The sequence below is a fragment of the Heteronotia binoei genome, chromosome 5, assembly GCF_032191835.1.
Source record: "Heteronotia binoei isolate CCM8104 ecotype False Entrance Well chromosome 5, APGP_CSIRO_Hbin_v1, whole genome shotgun sequence".
NCBI classification, from domain to species: Eukaryota; Metazoa; Chordata; class Lepidosauria; order Squamata; family Gekkonidae; genus Heteronotia; species Heteronotia binoei.
The window spans coordinates 45,125,898-45,144,729 of NC_083227.1; the positions used below are offsets into that span (position 1 = coordinate 45,125,898).

At 40.6% G+C, this 18,832-nt stretch overlaps 1 protein-coding gene across 1 annotated transcript in view; it reads left to right on the forward strand.

Moving 5' to 3' along the window:
* LOC132572421 (monoacylglycerol lipase ABHD6-like) overlaps positions 1-12,039 on the forward strand; it is an 87,527-nt gene extending 75,488 nt beyond the window's left edge. Inside the window, exons 5-8 of the mRNA XM_060239398.1 lie at positions 5,405-5,553; positions 8,086-8,140; positions 8,627-8,727; positions 11,830-12,039. Coding sequence (XP_060095381.1) covers positions 5,405-5,553; positions 8,086-8,140; positions 8,627-8,727; positions 11,830-11,997 — 473 coding nt within the window. The 3' untranslated portion in view covers positions 11,998-12,039. The remainder of the gene's footprint in view (positions 1-5,404; positions 5,554-8,085; positions 8,141-8,626; positions 8,728-11,829) is intronic.
* The last annotated feature ends 6,793 nt before the right edge of the window (positions 12,040-18,832 follow it).

An 18,832-nucleotide genomic window follows, 5' to 3' on the forward strand; every position in this document is an offset into this window, starting at 1 on the left:
CAGTTGCCAGAAAGTTTTTGGAAATTAGCAGAAGAAATGGATCTGGTAGATGTATGGAGAACAAGATACCCTAATTCTAAAGACTATACCTACTATTCAGCTAGACACCAATCCTAGTCAAGAATTGATATGTGTTGGCTTTCAGCAAGCCTGATTAAAGATTTAGTTGACACAGAAATTCAAACAAGAGTTATTTCAGATCATAGTCCTGTAATGATAAAGTTAAAAGGCCCATGGAAGAGAAAAGTATGGAATTTAAACATTTCCATTTTGAAAGATGAAAAATTTCTTAAAGAATCCAAGGTTGAAATGGAATACTTCTTTAGACAGAATATAACACAAGAAGTGAAAATGCACGTAGTCTGGGACACTACCAAGGCTTATTATAGGGGTCTTGCAATTAGATATAGTAGCAAGAAAAGAAAAGAGAGATCTGAAAACTTTAAAAAGTTAATATCACAGGCCAAAGAAGTGGAAAGGAACCTTAAAAAACAACCAACAAAAGGTGAATTTCAAAAAGAAGGTGAAAGAAATGCAACATAAATTGAATCTAGTTTTTATGGAAGAGATGGAGATTAAACTGAGATACACTAGACAAAATTTCTTCGAATGTGCTAACAAACCCGGAAGGTAGTTAGCTTATAAGATTAGAAAAGAGAAGGCCAAAAGAATAATTGCATAATTGAAAGATGAGAATAATGAAGAGAAAAGTCAAAAACAGAAAATATCTCAAATTGTGGAGCAGTTTTATAAAAAACTATATGAAGAGAAGCAAGTCCAGAAAATAGAACTAGAAGAATACATCAAACAAAATAATCTTAATAAATTTACAGAGGAACAACAAAAAAAATTAAATGAACCAATAACAGTAAGAGAAATTGGAGAGGCAATGACATCTCAAAAGAAAGGCAAAGCTCCGGGTCCAGATGGTCTACCTGCAGAATTTTATAAAGTTTATGAAGATTCTCTATTTTTACCATTTAAACGCCTCATAGAAAGATTCAAGAAGAAGGTCAAATACCAGTATCATGGCAAGAAGCTACAATATCCTTGATTCCAAAAGAAAACAATGATCTGAAAGATATTAAGAATTACTGTCCAATCTTGCTATTAAATGTGGATTACAATTTTTTTGCTGCAATATTGGCACAACATTTGAAGAAAGCCTTACAATCTATAGTACACCATGGTAAAAGCAGGATTTTTCCCTAAAAGATATTTAAAAGACAATGTAAGAACAGTTTGTAACATTTTGGAATATTATGAGAAACATCCAGAGAAACAACTGGCATTAATTTGTTTGGATGCTGAGAAAGCTTTTGACAATGTTTCCTTGCATTTTATGTTACAACAATTGAAAGATATGGAGTGTGGTGATAATTTTCTGAGAGTAGTAAAAGCAATACATTATTCACAAAATACAAGGGTGACAGTGAATGGCGAATTAACAGATGTTATCAAAATTCAAAAAGGTGCAAAACAAGGCTGTCCACTGTCTCCTCTACTTTTCATTTTATCTCTAGAAATACTGAATAATCAAATAAGGAAAGATTCAAATGTAAAGGGAGCTGTCATAAAAAATGAACAATATAAACTTAGTCTTTATATTAGAACAACCAATGGACTCAATAAGCAAGATTAATCAATTTGGCCAATATGCAGGATTAAAGATTAATTATCATAAAACAAAATTTTTGGCAAAGAACATGATGGAACAAATTCAATCTTTTCAGCAGAAATCAGGATTTTTACATGAAAAAAAATTGAATACTTAGGCATCATTTTAGAGTCAGATTGAGGTGACAAAAGAGGAGGTCCTACAACTAATAGACAAATTAAAAACTAATAAGTCACCGGGTCCGGATGGCATACATCCGAGAGTTCTGAAAGAACTCAAAGTTGAACTTGTGGATCTTCTAACAAAAATCTGTAATCTTTCATTGAAATCTGCCTCCGTTCCTGAGGACTGGAAGGTAGCAAATGTCACCCCCATCTTTTAAAAGGGTTCCAGAGGAGAGCCAGGAAATTACAGGCCAGTCAGTCTGACTTCAATACCGGGGAAGTTGGTAGAAACCATTATCAAGGACAGAATGAGTAGGCACATTGATGAACACGAGTTATTGAGGAAGACTCAGCATGGGTTCTGTAGGGGAAGATCATGCCTCACTAACCTGCTACATTTCTTTGAGGGGGTGAACAAACATGTGGACAAAAGAGACCCGATAGATGTTGTTTACCTTGACTTCCAGAAAGCTTTTGATAAAGTTCCTCATCAAAGGCTCCTTAGAAAGCTTGAGAGTCATGGAGTAAAAGGACAGGTCCTCTTGTGGATCAAAAACTGGCTGAGTAATAGGAAGCAGAGAGTGAGTATAAATGGGCAGTCTTCGCAGTGGAGGATGGTAAGCAGTGGGGTGCCGCAGGGCTCAGTACTGGGTCCCATGCTCTTTAACTTGTTCATAAATGATTTAGAGTTGAGAGTGAGCAGTGAAGTGGCCAAGTTTGCGGATGACACTAAATTGTTCAGGGTGGTGAGAACCAGAGAGGATTGTGAGGAACTCCAAAGGGATCTGTTAAGGCTGGGTGAGTGGGCGTCAATGTGGCAGATGCGGTTCAATGTGGCCAAGTGCAAAGTAATGCACATTGGGGCCAAGAATCCCAGCTACAAATACAAGTTGATGGGGTGTGAACTGGCAGAGACTGACCAAGAAAAAGATCTTGGGGTCGTGGTAGATAATTCACTGAAAATGTCAAGACAGTGTGCGTTTGCAATAAAAAAGGCCAACACCATGCTGGGAATTATTAGGAAGGGAATTGAAAACAAATCAGCCAGTATCATAATGCCCCTGTATAAATCAATGGTGCGGTCTCATTTGGAGTACTGTGTGCAGTTCTGGTCGCCGCACCTCAAAAAGGATATTATAGCATTGGAGAAAGTACAGAAAAGGGCAACTAGAATGATTAAAGGGCTGGAACACTTTCCCTATGAAGAAAGGTTGAAACGCTTAGGGCTCTTTAGCTTGGAGAAACGTCGACTGCGGGGTGACATGATAGAGATTTACAAGATAATGCATGGGATGGAGAAAGTAGAGAAAGAAATACTTTTCTCCCTTTCTCACAATACAAGAACTCGTGGGCATTCCATGAAATTGCTGAGCAGAAAAGTTAAAACGGATAAAAGGAAGTACTTCTTCACCCAAAGGGTGATTAACATGTGGAATTCACTGCCACAGGAGGTGGTGGCGGCCACAAGCATAGCCACCTTCAAGAGGAGGTTAGATAAAAATATGGAGCAGAGGTCCATCAGTGGCTATTAGCCACAGTGTGTGTGTGTGTGTATATATATATATATATATATATATATATATATATATATATATATATATATATATATATATATATATATATATTTGGCCGCTGTGTGACACAGAGTGTTGGACTGGATGGGCCAATGGCCTGATCTAACATGGCTTTTCTTATGTTCTTATGTTCTTATCATTATTTCAAATAAATGCAGCAGCTTAAAAGCAGACAACTATGACAACCTACTCAAAGAAATCAAAAAAGACTTGGAAAAATGGCAAACTTATCTTTACTGGGAAGAATAGCTCTAATAAAGATGAATATTTTACCAAGATTATTGTTTGTATTTCAAACTATTCCAATATTGTTAAATAGTGGATTTTTTCAAGAGCTGAACAGGATGATTGCCAAATATATTTGGCAAGGCAAAAAACCTAGGATTAAATTTAAAGATTCTAAATTAAGAGCAGGCTTGGGTTTACCAGACTGGCAGTTATATTATAAAGCATCTGCACTGCTATGGATAAGAGACTGGATGCTCCTGAATGACAGGGGACAATTGTTATTAGAAGGACATGATTTGACTATGGGATGGCATGCATATGTGTGGTATCAAAGACTTGAAGGACACACGTATTTTAAAAATCATTGGTTTAGAAAATCTTTGTATCATACTTGGTCGTGGTTAAAGACAAGAATTTATCAAAAAATTCCAAGATGGGTCTCACCAGTAGAAGCATTTACCCACCCAAACCTTTTAAAAATAAACCAGAATTACATGTATGATGATTTGTTGGGAAAAGATAACCAATTGAAAACTAAAGAAGAACTGGAAAATATGGATATTAAAATGAACTGGTGGTTGAGAATGCAAGTCGAATCGAGATATGCCAAAGACAAGAGGATAGGTTTTAATACAGAACAATATGTATTTGATAAAATTCTGTTGGGCCCACAAGAAAAGATAATTTCCAAATTATATGCATTACTGCTTCAAATGAAGACACAAGACGAAGTTATAAAGGATTGTATGATCCAATGGGCAAAAAATTTTGGCTATAATATTGCATTAGAAGATTGGGAGAGACTTTGGAAACTGAATGTGAAGTTAACTAGGTCAGTGACTTTTAAAGAAAATCTGTACAAGATGTTTTACAGCTGGTATCTGACACCACAGAAGCTGTGCAAAATTTACAGTAATATGTCTAACAAATGCTGGAAATGTACCAAACATACTGGCTCCTTTTTTCATATGTTGTGGACATGTGAGACTGTGAAAGGTTATTGGAAAATGATTCATGAATTGGTGCAGAAGATTACAAAGACACAGATTCACTTTAAACCAGAACTGTTTTTATTGAATATATTTCCAGAGGACTATTCCAAAGAGATGAGACATTTGTTGGCACATTTTAACACAGCAGCTAGGATTCTTCTGGCGCAAAGATGGAAATCTCAGGAGATTCCCACAAAAAATGGACGTAGTGGAAAAACTCTTGGAAACAGCAGAGCTGGACTTTTTATCTCAGCTGTTAACTGGGAAGTCTAAAGAAGTAGCAGGAAAATATTGGAATAAATTTTATGCCTGGTTAGATAATTAAGACGTCTAAGATTCTCTGATGTGAATTTATCTTTCTTTTTTCCTGTACTTTAAAGTATAAAATTTGTTTTTATTGAATTTTAAAAGTTAGAAAAATTTAACAAAAAGAATATATTATAAAATGCAAAATGGAATTGGTGCAGTTGTGATAAAATAATAGGGGACAAGCTATGATAACAAGTTAATGTAGACTTACAAGTTTAGAAAGAATTTCTAGTTCAAATAATAACGGAATGTATGGTGTCTTTTATCTTTAAAATCCCAATCCCCTATCCCTATTTTGTCTTTCTTTCTGAAACTAATAAAACTTTTTGAAAATGAGAAATGATCGGAGGCCTTGCAGGGAAAAGTCCATAACCATGAATACTTCCCAGCTCCTCCTTCTCACTGATCTAGTTTCTGCCTCCTTCTCCTCTCCCGTAACCAAGGGCAAATCTGAATCCAGTCTTCGAATTCCGCCAGAATCCTACTAAACTGCGCATTCTGTTCTCTTCTAATCCTTAGGCTTGAAGTCCCCAAAAGATTCTGACATCATGAAGCAAATGAAGGAGAAGAGAAAAAAACATGACGTTTCTCTTGTTCCTTCGAATATACAGGAGGGAATAGAGATGTTCAGACTTGGTTTATCCAATCCCTGCAGCATTCCAAAACAGGTGAAAAAGTGGCATCGTAAACATGGGAAGACTGTGGTGTTCTTATCCAACTTAATACTTGTGTTCACATTACAATGTAAAGTAGTAAGGAACATAGATCTAAAGCTGTGACAATAAGTCCAGTGTTGGCAGTGCAGCAGGCTGGGAGGCACGCTGGGCTTGGCGGCAGAGTAGGCTGGGAGCCACACTGCTCCAGGTTGCATATGGCCTCTCTCCTGTCTCACATTTGAAGATTCAAGGAAACAGCAAGGAAATGTCTGTCTGTTCCAGGAACAGTGGAATAATCACAAAACTATTTCATGCGGAAGAAGTGGTTCTCATGAAGAGCCATCCTTTTGGCCATTAAATAGTGTTGTTTCTTAAAGAAATAAAAAGTGGAGTTTGACGAAACAGCCCTGGTTTGCCTAACAGACCCCGTTCCCCTTTTTGGAGGGAGCTATTTCTCCTCCGGCCACTTGGGCTTGCTGCCACAAACCAGGGCCGTTCCGTCACATGGAGTATCACCAGTTTACTGCCGATACCTCACTCTGTAGTTACAGATGATCTAGCATGGGGCCACATATAAATATTACACTGTTATTAATATGCGCAGGGCTTTTTTTTGTAACAGGAACTCCTCTGCATATTAGGCCGCACACCCCTGATGTAGCCAATCCTCCAAGAACTTACAAGGCTTTTAGTGCAGGGCCTACTGTAAACGCCAGGAGGACTGGCTACATCAAGGGTGTGTGGCCTAATATGCAAAGAAGTTCCTGCTACAAAAAAGTGAAAGGGAATGTGAGCCTCTGAAAGAGAGAGAGAGAGAGAGAGACTCCATAAACAGATCTCCTGTACTTTGAGAAAAAATTATAACCATGGTCTCTTTTATTCAGATCAGCTATGGCACAGACTGGGAGGAGTTCTAAACATTTCGCCCCCAGAGTGCTTTCCAATATATTTCCCCTGTGGAGCAAACAGAAGTTCCTATTGGTGGGCCATTGCATGTGGGAGGAAAGGGTCAAACCTCCTTCCTCTATATTCATGGTGAAGGTGGAAAGTGCCATCAGTTTGCAGCTGACTTATGGCAACCCTGTAGGGTTTTCAAGCAAGAGATGTTCAGAAGTAGTTTGACATTGCCTGCCTCAACATAAAGACCCTGGACCTCCTTGGTGTTATCCCATCCAAATACTAATCAAGGCTGACCCTGCTTAGGTTCTCAATCTGATAAGATTAGGTTAGCCTGGGCCATCCTGATCAGGACATATTGTTAGAATAGATTTTGAGTCCAGTGGCACCTTTAAGGCCAGCACAAGTTGGTTTTAAAGGTGCTACTAGACTTGAAATCTGTTCTATGGCTTCAGACCAACACAGCTGCCTCCCCTCCTGGATCCAGGGCATATTATTGCTGTGCCACTTCCCAATGTCTGCCCTCTGTTTCTTCAGTCCACATGGGGTTTGGTTCATGCATGTTCTCTTATCACATCTTCTCTTACCCTAGGTTGAAGGGTAGGTAACTGGGGGGCACTCTATGAAGGAACATCAGACTTCTAGAGGATTTAAGTTGCTCCCAAAGTTGCTGAGACCTGTGTGTCCTCTCCCATGGCCAATGTTTCCTGTGGTATCATGCTGGTTATCAGCACTGCTTCCTGTGGTTTCCTGTTTGTATCAGCAGTAATCCTACTATGTACAGAATGTTCTCGCTAGGAGGAGGTTGTTCCACTCCTGCTCTTACCAGAATTCCACCCCCCTCCTGTTCTCTGCCACATGCAGCACTCCAGATACTTCTCTTTGATGTGAGGTTCCTGAGAAAGTAGAACATAGCACAGACTCTTCTCCATCTCCTTTTCAAACTCTGACTATAAGGAAAGGATTGCTTGCTCAGTCTCTGTGAGCAGGCATTACAATTGCAGAGCAGGGGTGGGGAACCTTTTTTCTGCCTTTGGATACTTATAATATCATTCATGGGCCACAGAAAACTATCAACTTAAAAAGCAGTGCTCTGCTGAGGGAGAACGATTCAGGCCAGCAAAATTAATGTAAATAATTGTTTTTCTATTTGAAGTCATTTGGGGAGAGCCTAATTTGGCACACACACACAAACACATGGCCCACTGTCCTAGGCAAATGCCTAGATCCAGGGCTTTTTTTGTAGAAAAAGTCGAGAGAGAGAGAGGGAGAGAGGGAGGAAGAAAGGGAGAAAGGAGAACAAAGGGCAAGAAAGGAATGGGAGGAAGAAAGGGAAATGAAATGGAGGGAAGAAAAAATAATAAAGGAAAATAAAGAAATGGGGGGAAGAAAGGGAAATAAATGGAAATAAAGAAATGAGGGGAAGAAAGGAGCCAGCAATCCCCAAGGGCCAGGCCAAGTGATCTCGAGGGCCGTTAACGGCTCTCAGGCCAGACGTTCCCCACCCCTGTCATAGAGTAATACCTCATCCAGATTACTGATAATACTGTTTTATGTGTACCATGATTTTGCCATGTACGTTCTGTGATCATATTCTTATTTTTCCTCATGTACGTTCTGTGATCATATTCTTATTTTTCCTCATAGCTCATAAAGGGATTAACTGTTGACTGGCTGGCAGACAACAATTTTTTCAGAAAATGTAAGTGCAGCTGTAAGAACAGCTTATGTGCCTATATGCAAAGGTGAGAGGGGCTTGCTGAGGTTCTGAGTTCAGGTTTCCTCTCTGCAGTGACTTCTATGTTGTTTCATCTCCAGGAATTCCATCTGTTCTTATAATCATGTTCCACAGTATCTCTCTGGCTTCCTTCATACATAATCCCAGCATCACAGAAAGTCCTTCAGCATTGTACATTACAGCACTGCAGAAATGCATATGTGAATAATGCAATCAAATTGGGAGGGCCATATAGTATGTTTCTTTCCCAAATGTTAGCACCAGGGATGAAGGGAGGTACCCACATCAGACAAAAAACTATTATTTAATGGGGAAATTTATATGCCTCCTCTTAGAGACCTGCTTAAGGCTACTCACAGTGGGGAAACAACACACTTAACAAGCATAAAAACATACAATTGCCCTTGCCCACATAGCTGTGTCACTCATACAGATTTCTTTATTTTAAAGGCTACTTAGACATCTTCAATGATGAGTCCTTGTACAGCCTTCAAGACAACATAAGTAAGATCAAGGTTCCAACACAGGTCATCTGGGGAAAGGATGACAGAGTAAGTATGTTATTCATTTATGTGCACGCTGTTTCTCCAAATTTTGGAGGCATGGAAAACATAGTAGTGATCCCACAACACGCTGTCACATGTCCTTTTGAACAGCCAAGATTTTCAAAAGCCAGTTTGGTCTAGTGGTTAAGTGTGCGGACTCTTATCCAGGAGAACTGGGTTTGATTCCCCACTCCTTCACTTGCAGCTGCTGGAATGACCTTGTGTCAGCCATAGCTCTCGCAGGTCCTTGAAAAGGAAGCTTCTGTGAGAGCTCTCTCAGCCCCACCTACAGCACAGGGTGTCTGTTATGGGGGGGGGTGAGGTACAGGAGATTATGACCGTTCTGAGACTCTGAGATTCAGAGTACAGGGCGGGATATAAATCTCCTCCTCCTCTTCCTCAAAACTTCTTACTCAGTGAGCTTCCTCTTTTGCAGCATTTCCAGAGAGCCAGTTTGGTGTAGTGGTTAAGTGCTTGTGTGTTCATGTTCCGGGTGGGGAGGGGGCGTGTTTCTGGTTTATATGTTTTGCTCCCTCTAGTAGTCAATTTGATATTACTTCACTTTATGTCCAGCATACCTCCCTGCAGATTTTAAACTGTGGGTTTGTATGCCGGACATGAAGTGCTGTAACATTGAATCAACCACTAGAGGGAGCAAAACATGTGCAGAACAGAAATGCCGCACACACACATACCACTCAAGCAAGAGGAACACAGAAGCAGGGAAAATGAGAATGTGGAAAGGACCAATTGTCTTTGGATACAGGGAGGAACAGTCGGTGGCAACTGAATCGATCTATCCATTTAAAGTTCAACTTAATTTATTTATATTAATTAATTATATGATACAGAGCTAGTGTCAGCAATGTAGGGCAGATACCAAAGCTTGAGAGCTTCCACTGTGCCCAGCTGCTGTGAAATAATTCTATTTCTTTAATTAAACAAAAAAGTCCAGTGACACTTTAAAGACTAACAACTGCCATTTGCCATTGCAAGCTACAATAAAGGGCAAAATTTCAGGTTTCAGATTGCAGCAGATCAGAACCCATAAAAGCAAGAGGTAACAAAAAATTAAATTGCATACCAACAATTCACACCAAACCTTGGCCCTCACACACACACTTTCTCCATAAGATTTCCCAGTCTGATCTTCCTTCACCTATTTGTAGGAATGCAAGGCTTTGCTGCTAGTCTATAGTTCAACATGTAAGAGGTACAGCTGGGAACAGTAATGTAAAGACTAATTTGCTTTGGCTGCTGTGTTGACTGTGTCAATTCATGGGTCAGTCAGATGTACAATGATCCACGCCTTAGTTACATCTAGATTGGACTACTGCATTGAGTTCTGCTTGGGGCTACCCTTGCAGAAAGAATTTTATTTTGGACTGCATTTGGTTAAGTCTACTAGAGTTCAAAGTTGTAGTTTTAAATTTTAGTTTTTAATGTATTTTGTGTATTTCATCCATTGTAAGCTGCATTGAATTCCATGAGGAAGAAGGATAGCTAATCATTTTTAATATATATAATAATATAAATTATTTAATTTTAATAAATAATGATTTATTTTAATATAAATAACAGCCACTGTACTTTTAAGAAGCTTAGGAATTCCGTACAAACAGCTGAAGGACTGTGAAGGGTTAATTCTTCACAGAAGCAGAGAGCCTTGAGTGACAGGCTGCTCTAAGCAATTTGTTGGGTTAGCATCAACTGAGCAGAGAAGGACTTCTGAATTATATGCTGAGGAGGACTGAGTCTGATTTCAGCCCTCATTGAGAAGAGTTGAGTACTGGCAGTTTTGGAATTCAGCCCCGATTGAGAGCAGCTTGACACAGACAGGAGAATTGAGGGAAAGTTAGCAAGAAAGTTTGGAAAGTAGGCAAGGACTCCCATTCAGGCCAAGGAAAGGGGATAGATCTTCTAGTGAGAGGAGAATGTCCCTACCCAGTCAAACAGGGAGTGCAGACATCCCTGGTCTGATGTGGTTAGCACATCTTATGACTCTATGTTATGAATCAGAATGGGAGTGATTAAGGAACAAAAAGCTATTTTTTCTTAAGTGTCTTGGATTAGTTATGTGAAATTTTAAACATTCTGCACTTGACAAACTGTGGGACCCACCTCATTTAGGAAGCATGAGCTCTTTTTCCATGTTAATTGTAGAGGGTAGTAATACACTAAACCGCTTTTCTATTGAAATCCAAGCATTGACATTTATGGATGCATCTACAGGGTGATGGCTTTCTTTTTAAAAAAAGTAATTAAAATTGCATTAAAACTAAAACAATAACAGAAAGAGATGGAATGAACAAAAACATGCCAAGTAAGTACGTTTTGGAAAACTGTATCCATTACATACTGTCCACATAACCATAAGAACCGGGGTGGTGGTGGTGGTGTTTGAGCAGGAACACACAGGAATGTAGTTCCAGCTGGCTTGGTGTCAGGGGTGTGTGGCCTAATATGCAAATGAGTTCCTGCTGAGCTTTTTCTACAAAAAAGCCCTGTGTGAAACAGTAGTGATGTCAGGGGTGGGCCTAATATGCAAATGAGTTCACGTTAGGCCTTTTCTACAAAAAAAGCCCTGATAAGAACATACGTATCAGCATTGAGTGATCACGATACTGCTTCTAAGCAAGCAAGCAAAACACTGTATGATTTCAGAACAAATAGAAATAGAAAAGAGTGAAGTTAAAGAAGAGAAGGTAGAGCCAAATGGAAGAGGGTATAGTAGTTAGAGAAGAAAGGGGCTGTACCAAAGGGAAAAAGGGATCAAGGGCCCACAGAAACCTGAAACTGGTCTTGATCAGATATGTAACACAAAGGATAGGTGTAAAATACATTAAATACATTTTTTTTTAGTGTCCTCTTGTCCTAATGAAAATCTGATATAGGCAGGTCTTCCTTTCCACCCTTTAAACCCTTGTTCTAGTTCTTTAAAAGAGGAAACTTGTACTGTAAAGTGGTCTCTTCTCTTTGCCTTCTCTGCCAATTCTTTATTTTTTAAAGTATTTATGAACCTCCTTTCCCCCACGAGTGAGCCCTATGCAGTTTTTAAAACACAGACATCATACATGGATATGCTATTTTTCAATTTTTTTTCTACAGATGGTGGATGTATCTGGGGCAGAAGTTTTAGCCAAAGATATTCCTCATGCCCAGGTGCATCTGCTGGAGAAATGTGGACACTTCCAACCAATGGATTCCCCCAAGGAAACCTCTCAGCTCCTCTTGGACTTCCACACTTCTTACATGAAGAATTTTAAAAAGGCATGAACTAAGGATAGAAAATAGCTAGGGTATTAAACGTGACTTCAGAAAAGACAGGGCTTTTTTTTTAGCAGGAACGCAGTTCTGACTGTTTTGGTATCATTGGGTGTGGCCTAATATGCAAATGAGTTCCTACTGGGCTTTTTTGTAGAAGCAATGGTGTGAAACAATGGTGATGTCAGGGGTGTGTGGCCTGTTGGTTATTTATTTATATATATTTTCTTTAATGGCTTTGAAGATATCTGATTTGTCAAGGTGGTTATATATTTTATTTTATTAGATTATTATTTTACTAGATTTCTATTCCACCCTCCATGCGAATGGGCTCAGGGTGGAGTACAACAAATAAAACGATAAATTGCAATAAAACAATTAAAACCACTCAATTTCAGGCATGTTTTAAATTAATCAAATAGGATTGCCACGTCCAATTCAAGAAATATCTGGGGACTTTGGGGGTGGAGCCAGGAGAGTTTGGGGTGGAGCCAGGAGACTCTGGGGGTGGAGCCAGGAGCAAGGTTGTGACAAGCATAATTGAACTCCAAAGGAAGTTCTGACCATAACATTTAAAGGGACCGCACACCTTTTAAATGCCTTCCTGCCATTGGAAATAATGATGGATAGGGGCACCTTCTTTTGGGGCTCATAGAATTGGACCCCCTAGTCCAATCTTTTTGAAACTTAGAGGGTATTTGGGGAAGAGGCACTGAAAGCTATGCTGCAAATGTGGTGCCTCTACCTCAAACAACAGCCTCCCCAGAGCCCCAGATACCCACAAATCAATTCTCCATTATACCCTATGGGAATCAATCTTCATAGGGAACAATGGAGTGTCTCCCCCATGCTTTCTGATGACCCTGAAATGGGGGGAGAGCCTCCAAACTGGGGGATCCCCTGCCCCCACCTGGGGATTGAGCAACTGAAAGAGCAACATGGAAAAGTGAAGCAGGGGTAAAGCACAAAAGCCTCCACGAACAACCAAGAACTTTGGGAAAGTTGTGCAATAATATATAATATATTTGTAACAAAAACACTTGCAATAAATACAAAATAGCATATAAACACAACAACACGTTCCTCAAGACACAGTCTTATCTTTCAAGTGCTAAATTCATCAATAAAGTGAATGTCCGGGGAAATAGCCTTGAGAAGCGGTGAGCAGGAATTCCAAGAGTATTCTTTTCCGTCAAAATGGATATAAAGTGTTATTCCACTAAGGTGACACAGCGCAATTTAGTAATTTTTGAAGCGGCAGAATATAAACTGAAAGCGCTAAATCGCTATTTAGTAAAAGCAGCAGAGCACATTTGAGCGACAGGGAAGCGCATATAGCCCTGTTTCACCGGAGGCTTTAGCAAGCTGCATAAGAAACATAATAAAGTGTCACCAACAAGATGAAACAGCCAAACTTAATGCAGAACAAGTAAAAGTATATACAAACCTTCAATCATCCTTAAAATTCATAGAAAGCAATCGCTTAGTACATTTTCTGCAGAACAAGGAGACTACCATACGGCCACACCTCAAGCAATATATATGAGCAGGTGTCAGGTATTGCTTACATTCTTAAAGTTACAGTACAAGTTAATTTCTTTAAAAGTACAGACAAAAAAACACAGATGTCCACAGCAAAAATTGTTACCATTTACAAACAGAAGATGAACATTCCTTAAAAAACAAGAGAGATCCCAGTCATTATTCAAACCATTAGGGGTCAAGGAGTTCAATTTAAAGATCCACCTCATTTCCTGCCTAAGTAACCATTTTTGAGGATCTACTTTATCCTGAAGTCGTAAAGGAAATTTTTCCAAAACAAAAAACCTCAAATCATTAGAGGCAAGAGCAAGTTGTCGAAAATGCTCAGTGAGAGGAGCCTCAGAAATGAATTTTTTAACGCGAGACTTATGTTCAAAGATGCGTGTTCTAACAGCACGCCTTGTACTGCCACAATATTTTTTTAAACAAGGACACAAAATAATATAAATGTAAGCTTCTGTAGAACAGGTGGTAGTGTCATGCAAACTGACCTGAAAACCTGTAGTAAGATGTTTAAAAACTTTTACATCTAGAGATCAGGGGCAGGCGGAACACGCTCTGCATTTATGATGTCCTCCAGTCCTATGAACTACAGATTTTTTATTATTATTAAAATCAGAACGAATCAAAAAATCTGATAGATTCCTAGTTCTCCTAATACCTATTTTAGGAAATTCATCACAACCTGGTAAATCTCTCACTAAGAACCAGAATTTTTGGAGAGCACTCTGGATAGAATAGGATAAATGGGAAAATTGGAAGGCACATGTAAGCCTGTTATCTACCCCAACCTTATGGAAATTACCCGTTTGTTTGGAAAACATAATATTTCTTGACATATTACCCACCTTTTTACATGCTGACGTGAGTACATGTCTGGGGTATCCACGTGAAACAAATTGGGTACAAATGTGGGTTTTCTCCCTCTCATAATCTCCTCTATTAGTAGAATTACGTTTGGCCCTGATAAGCTGTGAAATGGGCAAACTCTTTTTCAAATGAGTAGGATGGCAGCTGTCATATTTTAGTGAAAGAGATTTATCAATGCATTTACAGTAAGGTCATACAACTAGAGAGTTATTCTCAGACTTGAAAACTACAGTATCCAAAAAGGATATAGATTGATTGTCAGTCTTGTAACTGAATACCATTCATCCATTCTATCCAATAACTTACTTTATCAGCATCAGAAAAAATGGCCATGATATCATCAATGTACCGCCAAAACCATACCACAGAAAAGAAAAATGGATTGACTAACGCGTTACAATAAAATTCCTTCTCCAGGTAATCCATAAACAAACAGGCAACACTAAGAACATAAGAGAAGCCATGTTGGATCAGACCAATGGCCTATCCAGTCCAACACTCTGTGTCACATAGTGGCCAAAAAATTTCCAACACCACTTAAAGAGGCGGTGGCCCGTCCCCTCTTGAAAAAAACATCATTAGACCCGGCCCAATTGGCACATTATCGGCCGGTCTCAAATTTGCCCTTTTTGGGCAAATTTATCGAGAGGGCAGTGGTGATGCAGCTACAGACCTTCCTGGATGATGCTTCTGTCCTTGATCCCCTTCAGTCCGGCTTTCGCCCGAGCCATGGGACGGAGATGGTGTTGGTTGCCCTGGTAGATGACCTGCAACGGCATCTGGATCGGGGCGGCTCGGCGGTGCTGATGTTGTTGGACCTATCGGCAGCGTTCGATACGGTCGACCATTGGCTACTGGCCCACCGTGCCAACGCGGGGATTCAGGGGTTGGCCTTGCAATGGCTTTCCTCTTTCCTTGAAGGTCAGGGACAGAGGGTCGCTATTGGGGACGAGCTGTCCCAGAGGCACACGCTTGATTGCGGAGTGCCTCAGGGTGCGGTTCTTTCCCCGATGTTATTTAACATCTATATGCGTCCCCTCGCCCAGATTGCCCGAAGGTATGGGCTGGGTTGTCACCAGTATGCTGATGACACCCAGCTCTATCTGCTTATGGACGACCGGCCGGTCTGTGCCCCAGAAAATCTGGACCGGGCGTTACAAGCCGTGGCTAGGTGGCTCAGGCTGAGCGGGCTGAGGCTAAATCCGGCGAAGACAGAGGTCCTTTGCTTGGGCTGTCGGGGTCCGGGAAGGGAAATCCCCCTGCCAGTTTTTGACGGTGCGCCGCTGATAGCGACGCATAGGGTCAACAGCTTGGGGGTACTACTGGAGGCTCCTTAACAATGGAGGCTCAGATAGCAGCCACTGCCAAGTCCGCATTTTTCCATCTTAGGCGGGCAAGGCAGCTGGCTCCCTTCCTGGAGCGTGACGATCTAGCAACAGTGATCCATGCAACGGACACCTCTAGGTTGGACTACTGCAATACCCTCTACATGGGGCTGCCCCTGTGCCGAACCCGGAAATTGCAGTTGGTGCAGAACGCCGCCGCGCAGTTGTTATTGGGGCTCCCAAGACGGGAGCACATTCAGCCGGGGCTTCAGGTTCTGCACTGGCTGCCAATACTTTATCGAGTTCGGTACAAGGTGCTGGTCATTACCTTTATGGCCTAGGACCTGCCTACCTGAGGGACCGTCTCTCCCCACACGTTCCCCAGAGAGTACTGAGATTGGGAACTCAAAACCTTCTCGTTGTCCCCGGGCCAAAGGAAGCCCGTTTGAAATCTACTAGGGATAGGGCCTTCTCCGTAATGGCCCCTTCCTGGTGGAACCAGCTGCCGGAAGAGGTAAGGGCCCTGCGGGATCTCGCTCAATTCCGCAGGGCCTGTAAGACAGTCCTCTTCCGGCTGGCTTACAACTAACCGGCACCTGAAACTTGAAACTGAGTGTGGTTTTTATAAGACTGTTGTATGTTTTTAATGTTTTAACTGTGTAAACTGTGTAAAATGCTTAAATTTTTATATTCTTATGTTAGATTTTATATGCTGTAAGCCGCCCTGAGCCACCTGGTGGGAAGGGCGGGATATAAATCACAAATAAACATAAACATATATATATATATATATATATATATATATATATATATATATATATATATATATATATATATATATATATATATATATACACACACACACACACACACATATACTCTCTCTCTCTCTCTCTCGGCTTGGTGGCTAATAGCCACTGATGGACCTCTGCTCCATAACCCCCTCTTGAAGCTGGCTATGCTTGTAGCTGCTACCACCTCCTGTGGCAGTGAATTCCACATGTTAATCACCCTTTGGGTGAAGAAGTACCTCCTTTTATCCGTTCAAACCCGACTGCTCAGCAATTTCATCGAATACCCACGAGTTCTTGTATTGTGAGAAAGGGAGAAAAGTACTTCTTTCTCAACCTTCTCCATCCCATGCATAACCTTGTAAACCTCTATCATGTCACCCTGCAGTCGGCGTTTCTCCAAGCTAAAGAGCCCCATAGGGAAAGTGTTCCAAACCTTTAATCATTCTAGTTGCCCTTTTCTGCACTTTTTCCAATGCTATAATATCCTTTTTGAGGTGCGGTGACCAGAATTGCACACAGTATTCCAAATGAGACCGCACCATCAATTTATACAGGGGCATTATGATACTGGCTGATTTGTTTTCAATTCCCTTCCTAATAATTCCCAGCATGGCATTGGCCTTTTTTATTGCAGTCGCACACCGTCTTGACATTTTCAGTGAGTTATCTACCATGACCCCAAGATCTCTCTTGGTCAGTCTCTGCCAGTTCACACCCCATCAACTTGTATTTGTAGCTGGGATTCTTGGCCCCAATGTGCATTACTTTGCACTTGTCCACATTGAACCTCATCTGCCACGTTGACGCCCACTCACCCAGCCTCAACAGATCCCTTTGGAGTTCCTCACAATCCTCTCTGGTTCTCACTACCCTGAACAATTTAGTGTCATCTGCAAACTTGGCCACTTCACTGCTTACTCTCAACTCCAAATCATTTATGAACAAGTTAAGGAGAAAAGGGGAGAAAAAGAGAAAAGGGGCTCCCCATGGAAACCCCTTTGACTTGTACATAGAGTCATCAAATCGAAAAAAGTTGTGTTCAAAAATGATGTCTATTAGTTCCAAAAGAAAATGAGTGGGAGAAAAACAGTCATTTCTAGAATCCAAGATATTTTCAAGGACCAATCTCACCTCAAAACCGGAGTGCGTGGATATTGGTTACAAAGCCATTGTTTAAGTTGGTCAGAAACTCCTGTACCTGACCAAATTACCTGAGTAAAACTACCAGACCTGATATCACAGCTGCTGTCGGAATACTGAGCAGAAAAGTAAGTTCGCCTCATCACCATGACTGGAATGCAGTAAAGAAACTTGCCAGATACTTAAAAAGCACTATGGACTTAAGACTGATCATTGAACCTTCTGAGAATCCCAGACTAGTTGGATACATGGATGCCAACTATGCAGAAGAATCATGCAATTACAGATCAACCAGTGTATACTTGTTCTTCTATCGGAATGGACTTGTAGAATGGACTAGCAGAAAACAGACTATAGTGACACAATCTACAGCAGAAGTTGAGTATGTGTCAGCAGCCAGTGCCTGCAGTGAACTTGAATAGATTTTTCATCAGCTGAAAGACTTCAAGATAAAAGAACCTGTACCTATTGTAATGTTTTAAGATAATCAAGCTTGTATTGCTATATGCAAAGGAAAAGTAGAACAGCCAGAAGTAGATCTATTGGTATTAAATGTGAGCTAGTGAAAGATCTACACCAGAAGGGGCTGATTAAAATAGAATATTGTTGTACAGAAGTTATGGTAGCTGATATACTTACAAAGCCATTACCTTGTGCTAGATTTGAATGTTTACGTGAAATGATGAATCTAGTTGATGTGAATGTTACAGTGAATAATGAGTAATGACTATTGAATGTATAATGACTTGTACATTAGGCATTGAGAAGGGGTGTTGGAAACATGTATCTGTTCTGTATGTCCTTTGCAGTGTTCAAAAGCAGGGGTAGCCAACAGTAGATCTCCAGATGTTTTTTGCCTACAACTCCCATCAGTCCCAGCCATTGGCCATGCTGGCTGGGGCTGATTGGAGTTGTAGGCAAAAAACATCTGGAGAGCTACCATTGGCCACCCCTGTTCTAAAGTTCCAGTCATTATAGGGTTAACACTGTGCCTGATTCCCTATTGTCTGCATGACCTAGGAAGAAGATACTTCCCCCTAGAAGCGGGAAAACCTGTTTTGTTTGTTTGGTCAGTTAGTCAGATGACTTCCTTTGTTCAGGCAGAGAGTTCAAGAAGGAGGAAGTAGCCTCCATTAAGCACATGATCTAGTGTGAGGATGTCGTTCTATAGTGTTT